General features: G+C 39.9%; 1 protein-coding gene across 1 annotated transcript in view; it reads left to right on the plus strand.

The window, feature by feature from the left end:
• The first annotated feature begins 2,898 nt into the window (after window positions 1-2,898).
• LOC109917914 (copine-5-like) overlaps window positions 2,899-13,672 on the plus strand; it is a 557,988-nt gene continuing 547,214 nt past the window's right edge. Inside the window, exon 1 of the mRNA XM_048612100.1 lies at window positions 2,899-3,076. Coding sequence (XP_048468057.1) covers window positions 2,964-3,076 — 113 coding nt within the window. The 5' untranslated portion in view covers window positions 2,899-2,963. The remainder of the gene's footprint in view (window positions 3,077-13,672) is intronic.

Consider the following 13,672-nt stretch of genomic DNA (forward strand, 5'->3'; position numbering starts at 1 on the left):
CAATCTATGCCATTGGCATGAGGAGTCCGTCATAATGCTGTAATTTTAAAGATCCAGAGGAAAAATCTTTTTATGTCCATCATCAATCCAGGAAATAAATTTTCATGTTCTAGGTGTTCATTGAATTTTGTTGAGCATCCTTTGTAAAGATGTTCCTTAGATGTGAAAATAGGTGCTACTCATTGTAAATGCAATTCATGTCCAAGTTTTACTTCCCAGCTATTCTGCTGTATTACTTGTAGGGGAAATATTAATGTAGTCTTTTGATTTTTTATTGACTGAACACCAGCATGTTTCCCTAATGAGACTATATCCAGTTAATGAATGAATTACTTCCAAAACCACATTTGCATTCAGTTGAGATTCAAATCTTCTGTGATCAGTATCAACAAACCATATCTGTAATTGTTGGTGGGTTGTTCTGAAAGGTTTGTTTTTCTACCTTTTATTATTTCAGCTAACTTATTCACTTCTTTGTGGAAATTATTTAAGCATCAGAATATCATGGAGTTACTTTAGCCAGTGCATCCTGAGACCATAGACTTGACAAGAATTGTCTTCCCTGTGGATCTTATCCATTGCAACATTTACCTTAAAACAATAGTATACTTTCAAAAATCAGGTTTTGGCAACAACAATAGGCAACTAAGACCATAACATAGGATAGTTGATAGCATTTTACAGCAGCATGTGAACAACTTTGAAATTATGAATGATCAGCCATATTATTTAGGAGACAGTAAAACTAGTGGTTCTTCAATATAAAGAAATGACTTGTATTTTTATAGTGCCTTTCAGGCCTTCCCAATGCAATTCACAACTGATAAGTATTTTATGTGTAGTCACTGTTGTGATATACAAACTCAGCAGCTGGTTTAGGTTTAGCAAGCTTCCATAAGCAGCAAGCAGATATTGGTAGCATTCTGTCCTCTGAGTCATTGGCTCCAGGTTTAAGTCCTACTCCAGGATTTGAGCACAAAAATGAAGGTGATGCTGGTGCAGTACTAAAGGAATGCTGCATCATTGCAAGTGCCATTGTCTGGTGGAGATGCCTATTCCACTGGGTGTAAAAGTTAGCAAAGACCTATTTATGAGAAGGGTAGGGGAGTTATCCCCATTTCTTTGGGCAATCCCTTAATTTGACATAACTGAAACACACTACCTGGACATTATCACACTGCTGTTGATGGGAGTTCGCTGGTGTGCAAATTAGCAGCCTCGTTTATGACATTGGAACAGGCTAAAATTTAAAACTAAATTTCAAATGTATTCCATTGGCCGCAAAACACTTTGAAATCTTTGAGGAAAAAAAAACCCCATAAATGTTCGTCTTTTTAGAAAATCAGTGTGTGATGTAGGCAGAGAAATGTGTTGAGCCAGGCATTGGAGATAAACTCCAGCATTCTTCTTCAAAATAGTGCATTGGAGTTCAGTACTCCCTTTGCTCTAGATTCTCCACTCTAGTGTCAGGAACTTGATCCCACAACCGTTTAATTAGGCTGCAATATGACAGTTAAGGAGGATGAGGGATAATACATCTGAGATGTTGCAGGACATGTGGTTTAATTAAACAGTTATGTAATTAAATGTTTCGCTTCATACTGCAGAAGGATGTAGATTTCAGTTGTGAAATGCAACTTCTAATGCACACTTGATCTGCTCTGCTCAAATATACAAACATGTCGAAATATAGAACAAGGATTGTTTACTGGCTGCAGACATTGATGCTAATTCTTGGCGATTACTTTAGTTAAAAAAGCCCCGAACCTGGTAAAACAGCTGAGAGTGGAATAAGTTGCTTCACATTGCTTGCAGTTAGGTTAGCAGCGCCTTTATGCAGATAGCTGCAGTGGTTGTGCCTCAATATGTAATAGCACACAGCTAGGATCCTATCCTATTTTACTGGAGTTGATTTTAATCCATTCTGAATAAAGTGTGACATGAAAAATGCCTTCATATATTTACTAGTTATTGTGAAATCCCTAAATTCTTGTTCCTCGAAGTTCGCTCTTTAGGGGGCGCGGAAGAATTACGAGTCAAAATTTGTCTTTCTGTTTTCAGTGCCACAGCTATTCGGAATTATACATGTTAGCGTTGGCCACAAAACACATTTAAAACGGTGAAGGAGCTATGCTAGTGAGGGAGCCGCGGGTGCTATTCTAAAGCAGAAATTCATTTTCACAAATTGGATGGAGGTGTGATCGAGTTAGAATGGGAAGCACGGAACTTAACAGTCCTTAGCATTGGAGAGGGCGAAGCAGCTAAACAACTGTCATTTGGCCAAGTTTCACGTTTAACATACAACATGAGAAGCTGGATGGAGAGTACATTCTGACCATAACGTATATGCAGTTTTTGTTAGAGCCGTGTATCATACGGGGAAATCCTGGTCAAGTCAAAATTGTAGTTCGAACATCACAAGAGCTTTGTTTTAGTCTTGATGCACACGAATAATAAGGTGTCGTTACCATTTTGTTTACATGATTTTTTTTATTTGCACACTGTTCATTATTAATGAGTCCTACAAACAACGCACATATTCATGATTGAGGCACTGTTTTAACGTGTGACAATCAATGTTGCGAGAGAATAATGTTTGTGCCTTTATATTAATAATGCCTCAATAGTCGGTTTCCAGTACTTTCCTGAAAGCTGACAGTGATAAGCAATGTAAGTTATCTTTAGACCGGAGGGTGGAGCATATCATTTCAGTCCGTAAACTGTAATTAAAGCAGCGTCTGATCTCTGCAATTAGACCAATAGGGGAGAAAAAAAAAGGTTGCGCTGAATAATTCGAGTGTAGCAGCGTTCAGTATGGTAGGCAAAGTCTGCTGTGGTTCGCCCTAACTCCGATTCCTGTCTTTTTTCTCTCTTTTCAGTAAGGCAGACAACCTTTAATTGCCGCCCGTTGGCTTTGTTGTGGTGTGACGTTGGTGCTGGGAGAACCAGCCTGGAATTACTGGATGCCGATGGAAGACGCGATGGACAAATTTGATGATATGGCTTCTGTAAGCGAGTTCGACCCTATTCAAGGAAGCATCCCGGCCACTAAAGTGGAGATTACCGTGTCCTGCAGGTATGTGTGCAGCTGTGAAATGCTAAGACAGAGCGGCTGTTCTCTTCAGTTTGTGTAAAGGATGCTGCAGGTGGTCTTAAGTTTCATTTTTCAAGTATGAGCGTGGTACAAATATGGCTTTAAATGCAGTTTCACACGCACAGAAACCAAAACAGGATACATTTGCTGGGACCAGTGTTGTGCATTAAGCTGGCAGCATCACAATCACTGCTTAAGATTTGATGTCTTATATATCAAGTTGACTGCTGTTCAACATTCATCGACTTGTTTTGCAGCAAGTAGAGTTAAGATCATGAATCTTGAAACAGTTTCTGTAAAACGACGGGGTGAGTGAGCTGTGAGCTGGTGGAGGGAATGTGACGGGCTAACTTTGGTACCTTCTCTGGTTCTGATACAAACCACCTCAGGTTCCCGATACGATAACCAGCTCGGATTCAGATTGTACATGTTGAGCCCAGAAACTAACTGCTGACAGCTGTCTCCAACTCATTCACCTGGGGCTTGTCTCTGGGCTAGTTTCGGAAGCAGTTAACAATCAAAAAGATCATTTTTTTTTCTAAAGGTCGAAATGGTGTTTCTGTCCAACCCCAACTCATCGTGTTTTGATTTGGCGTCGTTCCTTACCTTGATAACTAATCCTTCTTCAGTTTCGTGTATGTCTAAAAATACTGCATTTTAAAACAGGTGGTAAATTGGAGTTATTTTCTGCCTGTTTGTGTTTAATTCTTTCCTTTACGACCCTCGCCCCTATTCCCAAACGACGACCCTGCTATAGAGAGGGATGTGAAGAGTTTGGGTTTTCCAGATCCAATCCCCGGGCAGTTTCGCGCTCCCTCGCGTTGTATGTACTGCTCCATCTTTATTGGTCTCCGAATGAGTCAATCAGGGCTATCAGCATCAAAGGAATTCCCGACTTGGACAGTAGCTTTTGTTACGATGTCTGTATTGTTGTAGTCTATCAATGGACGTTTGGACGGAAATTGAAAGACAATGCGTGAGATCCGATGTCTTTCTTTCTGGTCTGTTCCAGAACATCAGGCATTCTTCCTTTTGATCAGTCTCCTGTTAAGTTTTGGGAGTTTGCACCGTGTGATTCTTTGTCCTTATATGTATTGTTAAGCCGCAACAATGCGAACCGACTGATCAATAATTAATATAGCCCAGCCCGCCCTATTAATAAGACACTTTGTGAGAATATATACGTGCCCTGGGCATGCATTTTGTTTTAGATCTGCACTGTCAGATTATCCCTGGATAAATGAAATGTTGCATTTTCTCTGCAAATTTATAGGAACACGACCCTAATATTCTGCCATTCCTTCCATCACCACACAGCGTGTGGAATGGCTGAGGTATTGTACTGAAGACTGTTCTCGCTTTTAGTTACTGTCTACTGTGTATCCACGTTGAAGGTGTTTTGCATAGTGTTTTTTTTATTCCTTCTTCGGATATAGGGGTTGCCTATCCCAGGTGAGAAATTGGTGGGTCTTTTGAGTGAATCTCTGCAGTTGGTGTGATGAAGGTGCTTTCAGAATGATAACATGGTGATTCACGTCCAGGCTGGTGTGTTACACGGTGCTGACTGTCCCTTTGCATCTGCTGCTTTCTCTCTCTTTGGGTTACAGATAAAACGGTAGATGCTGCAAAGAAGCTTTAGTGAATTCCTTCTTTGTACATTGACTGCAGTGTGTACCATCTACAGACTGTGTGCTGGAAGGTAGTGAGTGGAAAGCTGGTCAGATGATGATTTTGTCCTGGGTGGATGGTTTTGAGTTTCTCAAATGTTGTTGAGCTTCAGAAAGTCTGTCCCCTTTTTCTGTTCTAATTGTCTGACTCTGTCTCATTTAATAAATACTTTAAAGTTTTCAGCATCTCCTCTTTCTCTCCTTGCTCAAAACATATAGGTAACACGCTATTCTTTTACCACAGATAACAGATGGCTACAGTGAATCTTTCTAGAATTCAGTTAGTTAAATAAAAGCAAAATATGGGCAGATGTGGGAATGTGAAATGCAAATGGGAACTACTGGAGAAACTCAGCAGGTCTGGCAGTATCTGTGGAGAGAAAGTTATCATTGACCTAATGATTAATGTGTCTCTTTGTCACGCAGTTGATTGTTTCAATTTGGATAAGTTTCTTTTTATTCATGTAATCCAGATGTTTTATCTGCTTGAAAATCTAAGAATATGCTTATGATTGGGGTCATGGATTAATAGTTATTCATGTTGTTATCACTGGAAATTTGTACATTGGCTTTTCTAATGTTGCATGATCACATAACTGTTGCCAAGGGATTTAGTTACTAGATTGGAATAAGTAGTTCTGGGCAAGCATAAGACAAGGGATTAGAATTAATGTTTTTCTTACCCCAGTGCACAATTTACAAGAATGATCTATGGTTTGAGAAGTCTTCTGGAAATGTAATGGTAGATCATGTTAAAGTTATTGAATTCAGGAATATATTAGATTATAAATTCAATACATAGTGTTAAAGTTCTTATAAAGGGACTTCTAGGAATTTGCTGCAATCTAAATACATTTCAAATGTTTCAGGTATACCATTGTTTATTTGAATTTTCTGGTTGGTACTTCTGATTTGTCCCTGAGTGAGATCGTTGAGTACTGTACCCAGTTCTGGTCACCCTATTATAGGAAGGATGTTTTCAAGCTGGAGAGGATTCAGAGAAAATTTACCAGGATGTTGCCAGGAATGAAGGGTTTGAATTATAAGGAGAGGCTGGTTAGGCTGGGCTATTTTTCACTGGAGTGTAGGAGGTGGAGGGGTGACCGTCTAGAGGTTTGTAAAATCATGAGCGGTATAGATCAGGTGAATGGCAGGTGTGTTTTCCCTAGGGTCGGGGAGTTCAAGACTAGGGGCATGTCTTTAAGATGAGAGGAGAAAGATTTAAAAATGACACGAGGGACTTTTTTTTTACACAAATGATTCGTGTGTGGAATGAACTTCCAGAGGAAGTGGTGGATGCAGGTACAATGTTTAAAGACATTTGGATGAGTACATGAATAAGAAATGTTTGGATGGATATGGGCCAAGCGCAGGCAGGTGGGACTAGTTTCATTTGGGATTATGGTCAGCATGGACTGGTTGGACTGAAGGATCTGTTTCCATGCTGTGTGGCTCTGACTCTATGACTATGACTATTGTTGCATTGGATTTCACAATTCTTTTCAGAAACTTTGGTCCCTTGTTACCAAGACAACCTGAAGCAGTTATACTTCTTTTCTATTGAAGGGAATGAGCTGGAACCACTTTTTAAATTTACTGAAATCGAGTGGCTGCACAATCATTTATAAATGGTAATTACTTACTAGGTACATGTGCAAAGCTATGCTTTAAAATAGACTTTAATCAATTTTCAGAGGCCTATTGTGGGGAATGAGACACTTCCCATGTTCACATGCCATTTTAAAATACATTTGGAAGCACATGCAAATAGATACAAACTATATGATTGCACTATTGACCCCATTGCTGCTGAAAGTAACAGACCTTCATTTTTTTGTATTGTTAATTTACTTATTTTGTTTTGCTTGATGTTCTTATGGTTTAAAACAGTTATTTTAATTATTTCATCATTTAGTTGTTTTTTTTTATATGCTTTTGTTTTTATATTTCCACAGGACAGGATGGTGGCTCAGTGGTTAGCACTGCTGCCTCACAGTGCTAAGGACACGGGTTTGATCCCACCCTTGGGCAACTGTCTGTGTAGAGTTTGCACATTCTCCCTGTGTCTGTGTGGGTTTCCTCTGGGTGCTCAGGTTTCCTCCCATAGTCCAAAGATGTGCAGGGCTGGTGGATTGGCTATGCTAAATTGCCCACAGTGTCCAGGGATGTGCAAACTAGGTGGATTAGCCATGGGAAATGCAGGATTACTGGGATGGGGTGGGGGCGGGTTTGTGTTGAGTTTGGGTAGGATGCTTGTCGGAGGGTTGGTGTGGACTCAATGAGCTGAATGGCCTATTTCCACACTGTGTAAGGGTTAATCTTGCTTTAGTTGTTGCTCTTTGCTGTTTCTAGAACATTATCTCATATGCAAAGTTTTTACTCATTGAGCCCTCGCCTCATTGCCGCACTGAGTAAACAGATGGCCTGACTTCTACGTAGAAATGTCTTATCTTTTGCAATGCTTTAAGTTTTCCAGAACAATTAATTTGTATGACACAGCTATAGAAAGGACCTAAGTGCTAGAAAACTCTTTCGTATTGCTTTATGAAGCACTGCTGTATCTCTAAGAGTTCTGTTTTATTGTTTTGTTGCATTCATAACCAGCAATTTTAGGTGGTCATAAATTTAGCCATGTGAACTTGTATTGTTGCAGATTGCCTGTAATGTTACCTGAATAGTCACCCCAGCTAATGGTCCTAACTGTTTCTCTGTTATTCATTGGTATTCTTTAATACAGACTACAGTACCATGACATCTGTTAAGAGTTTGCATAAGATTTCCAGCACCCCAATATTTATATCTGCGATGTTTGTCATTGGTTTCACTATATGAAGGCAAGTAAAAGAAATGTGTTTTCTTTTTACGATATCTTTAAAATGAAAAGGTCCACCAACAACCATACATGCAGTCAAAATAAAATGTTAGAAGTATGGATAAATTTGCAAGGAATTGCAATGATATTTGTACACTATTACTACAAGTTATCAGCACTCTTGTTCTTTGTGGCATAATCACCAACCACACAACCGTTGGCACACAGGTAGTGAGGCATTTTATAAAGGCAGTGGTCACAAGAAAAAAGTTCTTGAATAATGGAACTTTCATGAATGTACTATGTCTGGATTAAATCTGTGTTTTGTTGATGCATGTTCCATTGATGCATTTTTCCAAATGGCTTTAGTGCAGCTTAGACAGACGCTGTTTCAATGACTTTTTGTTTTGTTAAGAAAGTGGAGATTTACCACAATTGATGGCAACACTCAGCGTGAGATGTGCACTCAATTTTCCTTTAATTTTGCCCTTGTGCAAGGTCTTCAGGGATTACAGATAATGCCATATCCAAGCAAGTCACCTAATATTTCAAGTATTATCCCTGTAATTGACCTAGAGCTTCACATTGCAATTCCAGAAGTTTAGACTAAGTTTATTTTCATTATATTTAAGTAATGGTTGAAAGGAAAGCCTATTTTGCAACATTTACAATTCTACTGTTCTTCTCTGAAATGTGACTCCATTACAATATGGTTTGTGTTTTATGCCATCAGTTTCTAAATTCGAATTAAAATTATCAATGACCACTTAACAAGACACTTCTTCATTGGTTGAACTACCTGGGTGGAAAAATGAACCAGTTCTGAGGAAGGGTCACTGGACCCAAAATGTTAATTCTGATTTCTCTTCACAGATGCTGCCAGACCTGCTGAGCTTTTCCAGCAACTTCTGTTTTTATTTCTGATTTACAGCATCCACGGTTCTTTTGGTTTTTATTTAGGGAGGAATTGAGGTTTGTAGAGATATTATAGCATTCCTGTTTATGGCAATGATTAGGTTTTGTGAGGGAAAAGTTCAGGAACTGAGCTGGACCAGTTTATAAAAAAATGTTGAAGATATTTGTGATACTGGCAAAATTATCTTTGTTGTTTATTTCTAGATAATTGAAAGCAATGATGGTAAACTGTGTTTTTCGACACTGTGGTATTTGTATTGATGTTTTCACAATGGGCAAAAAATTACATATGAAATAGGAGCATAAGATTAGGGGTCTGATGGCCTGAAATAGATTTTTTTTGCTTGCCCCACGTATTCTGTGATTTGTTAACATCCCCCTGTCTATCTCAGTGCTAAATGTATCCAATGATAGAATATCCACAACCTTTTGGTGTAAAGAATTTCAAAGGTTCATAACTCTTAGACTGTAAACTTTCACCTTGCCTCAAATCTGAATGACTGGCACCTTATTGTCAGACTGTGCCTGTATACTCCACTCTCGCTTCCCCAACCAGGGGCAACACTGTTTAAACCCTATTAAGTCCCTTCAGAATCTTGTATTTCTCAATTAGCCTGTGACTTATTCTTCTCAACCCCAGTGACTCCCCATTTATTCTCATTATAAGACTATCCGCTCATCCCAGGAAACAAACTGAAGAATTGCTGTCTGCTAACAATGCAAGTTAGATCTCTTTCCTTAGATGGAGACCAAAACTGTGCACATTTTTCCTGGTGTGGGCTCACCAAAGCTCTGAAAAATTGTTTGAAATGTGTCTGATTCATGTGGAATTCAATCTTGTGCAAAAGGCCAAGATACCATTCCCTTAATTGTTTGCTGTGCTTCCATGCTGTCTTGTTGGTTTTCTACTTGCACGTACTCTAAGAGTACACACTTACAGGGTTCCCAAAGTGGAGCTCAGTTTCCCCAAGTGGAATCATGATGTTAACTCTTGCAGTTGCAAACTTCCAGGTAGAAATGGCTGTGTTGGTCTTCCAGTGAGTTACAATTGCTAGAGTCTAGAACTAATAGGCAGCTGCTCTCATAGCAGCTCACTCGCCCAGCTCTTTCACATTTCCATCTTGCATCCACAGGTCCCACTTACACCTTCTCACAGGTCTCCTCTCTCTGCCCTCTCCCAGCTCTCTTGGAACTCACCTGAGGGGTTATAATCATTTTCAAGCCTTATTATGGGAATAGTGATGGGAAAAATGTTTGAGAAATACTGATTTTACAAATTTCTCACTTTAGTTATTAAAAATGTTCTGCATTTCACTAAAGTGAATAATTTCACAGCTCCCCACATTATACTCCCTCTGCAACTGTTGCCCTCTCACTCAACCTGTCTATATCTTGTTGTCTTTGTCACAGCATACATTCTCACTTCATTTTGTGTTGTCACAAAACTGAGACAAAGACAAAGTAATATCAAACTTATTAATATAGATTATAAATATGAGGCCCCAGTAAACTTTGTAGAATTTCATTAGTTAGAGTATGCCAATTTATGTCTCATATATCTTTAATGTTTGCTACCTTTTATGTTGTCTTTGATTTTGGCCCATCAAGTCTGGTTTACCATTCATTTATGGCTGATATGTTTCTCAAACCCATTCCCTTGCCTTCTCCTGCTAACTTTTGAATCTCTTACTAATCAAGAACCTACCCATGTCTGTCTCAAAGACACTCAATGCTTTCACCTCCACAGTCTCCTGTGGCAATGAATTCCACAGATTCACTACTCTCTGGCTGAAGAAATTCCTCCTCATTTCTGTTCTAAAGGGTCGTCCCTTCACTCTGAGGTTGCGCTGTCAGGCCCTATTCTCTCCTGTTAGTGGAAACGTCTTCTCCATACCCATCCAGTCCAGGCCTCTCAGTGTTCTGTAAGCTTCAATGAGATCCCTCCCTATCCTTCTAAACTCTATCAAGTACTGACTGAGTACTCAATCGCTCCTTATATGACAGCACTTCATCCATGGGATCATTCTTGTAAACCTCCTCTGAACCCCCTCTAATCCAGTAAATGCTTCCTTAGATATGGGGCTCAAAACAGCACACAGTATTCCAAATGCGGTCTGACCAGAGCCTTATACAGCCTCATCAGTATGTCCCTGCTCTTGTAGTCTAGACCTCTTAAAATGAATGCTACCATTGCATTTGCCTTCCTGACTGCCAATTGAACCTGCATGTTAACCTTAAAAGAATCCTGAACCTGGACTCCTAAGTCCCTTTCGTGCTTCAGATTTCCACATTCATCCCCCATTTAGAAAATAATCTACGCCTTTATTCTTCCAAACCAGAGTGCATAACCTCATAATTTCCCACATCGTATTCTATCTGCCGCTTCTTTTGCCCAATCTCTTAGCTGTCCAAGTCCTTCTGTAGCCTGTATGCTTCGTCACTGCTACCTGTCCCTTCACCTATTTGATGACTGTGAATGCACATCTAGATTTAAAAAATGCAATATCTCTTGGGCAGTCAGTCAACGATTGTCTGCAGGGCATTAGAAGGGTGAGGAAATATGAATTCTTTGTCTAGTTCTGCTGATGGGAGGATGGTTGTTACAGCAGTATGCTTGAAACTGGCGGAAATCCTGATGCCACTGAACTCTGCAAGAAATTCCTGGGAGTTTTAAACTTCTAGTGGGCAATGTCCAGCACCAGCAACCCTCTGAAAATGCTCGCAGTTCTGACTTAAAATTGGGGTCTTTGCATAGTTCTGAATGTTTAGCCGGGAAAACTAGAGGAATTTAAAGCCTGCAGTAACTCCAGTCCAACTGTTAAACTGACTCATTTGTGGCTGAGCAGTTCTTTTGCAAGAGCAACTTATGATGCTCATTGAGATTCCTCCTGATTAATGTGAAGCATCAAACAAGATCTCACATTTTAAGACTCTTCCTGTAACTAACTAATTAAAGTTAACATTGCTTAGCAAGTAACATTTGTCAACAAATAAACTAAACTACAGAAAAGATTGTTCTATTAACTGCATAAAAGAATTGAAAATTACACACCATGTTTATATATTACAGCACACTATTAGCAGAAATATGCTCTCCTGTATCGAGTCCCTAGCTCCACCCAGGCCCACCAAGGTAAATCTTCCACTGTTTTGGCAGTCCTTGTAATTGATATCATTACATGGACTCCATGTATCAAGGCACCCTCTTGAAACTCATTCGTCTTTAATTCTCCACAACATTTGTTTTTGTTTTGAACAGCAGATCCATTCTAACTTTCACTTTGGTTAATCCAAAAACTGTTATTTTCTTCTGTGAGACACAGCAGCACCTGCTGTGGGCCATCTTCCCCAAAACCCATTTGTCCAAATGACCGGAGTTTATAAATAGCAAGACCAGCTATCTTCCTTTGTATTCAGGTATTAAATTTTGCGAGTTATTTTCTATAAGTTTTGGCCTGGGCACATGCCCCAGTGTCAACCAGATTACATGCACTTCTACCATGAAAATTCTGTAGGCCATCTTACTCCTCCTCTCCAAATGATTAATTTTACCTTGCTGTTAAATAAGTTTAAGGCATAACTACAATATGACTTCTGGACTTTACAACAAAATCACTGCGCCTTTGCCCCAGAGCCTTGCAAATCATTTCCCTTCAGTTGTTTAACTGAATTTTCTTCTGGAAACCAGGATATAATCTGCCTCTAGCATCCTCTTGAGCTGTACCTTTCAGACACTGACCACTTGTGACATGAAAGTACATGTGCATCACTTGGTCCTTTTACTAATTACCTGAAACAGCTGTCCTCTGATTATTAACCCTTCAGGCAATTGGAGCAGTTTCTCTCCATATACTCTGTCCAGACTCTTCATGATTTTGAATGCCTCTATTAACCTTTCTTCCAATATCTCTGAGGAGAACAACTCCAGCTTCTCCATGCTAACCATATAACTGAAGTCCCTTTATCATTGGGATCATTTTCATAAATATTCTCTGCACTTTCTGAAGCTTTCACACCCTTCCTAAAGTATGGTATCCAGAATTAGATGCACTACTTCAGTTGAGGCTAAATTAAGATTTTATGAAGACTCCTGGGGGAAGCAGTAGCCTAGTGGTAATGTCAATAATCCAGACTTTACAGCCAATGTTTTGAGGACATGGGTTCAAATCCCATCATGGCAGATTGTGAAATTTCAAATTCAATTGTTTATAAAAGACCTGAAATGAAAAGCAAACTGTGTAACTATTGAGTATTATCATAAAAATATCCATCCGGCTCCCTAATCTCTTTCAGAAAAATTTTCCATCCTTCCCTGGTCTGTCCTACATGGCCCACAGAAATTTCATTGACTTTTAACAGCCATCTGGGCAATTAGGTGTGGTTAATAAATTCCTAGCCAGTGACAACTGCATTTTATGAGCAAATCTTAAACAAAAACTTAGAAATAGTAAGAACTATCTCCAGGACACCATCCAGGACAAAGCAGCCTGCTTGATTGGCACTATATCCACAAGCATCCACTCCCTGCACCACTGATGCGCAGTAGCAGCAGTGTGTACTATCTACAAGATGCACTGCAGAAATTCACTAAAGATCCTCAGGCAGCACCTTCCAAACCCACGACCACTTCCATCTAGAAGGACAAGGGCAGCAGATATATGGGAACACCACCACCTCCAATTCCCCTCTAAGTCACTCACCATCCTGGCTTGGAAATATATTGCCGTTCCTTCATTGTCGCTGGATCAAAATCCTGGAATTCCCTCCCTAATAGCATTGTGGGTCAACACACAGGAGGAGGACTGCAGCGGTTCAAGAAGGCAGCTCACCACCACCTTCTCAAAGGCAACTAGGGATGGGCAAGACATGCTGGCCAACCAGCGACGCCCACATCCCAGAAATGAATTAAGAAAAAAAAAACTGCCAATGCTGGAGTCAGAGGGAACACAGTGTAGAGATGGAGGAACACAGCAGGCCAGGCAGCATCAGAGGAGCAGGAAAGCTAACGTTTTGGGTTGGGACCCTTCTTCAGAATCCCCATTCCTCCAGCTCCACACTGTGTTACACCTCACCAGCAAATGTTTGGACTGTGGGAGAAAACCCACACAGGCACAACAAGAACATGCAATCTTCACATAGTCACCTGAGGCTGGAATTGAACCCAGGTCCCTGGTGCTATGAGGC

The sequence above is a fragment of the Rhincodon typus genome, chromosome 25, assembly GCF_021869965.1.
Source record: "Rhincodon typus isolate 14 chromosome 25, sRhiTyp1.1, whole genome shotgun sequence".
NCBI lineage: Eukaryota > Metazoa > Chordata > Chondrichthyes > Orectolobiformes > Rhincodontidae > Rhincodon > Rhincodon typus.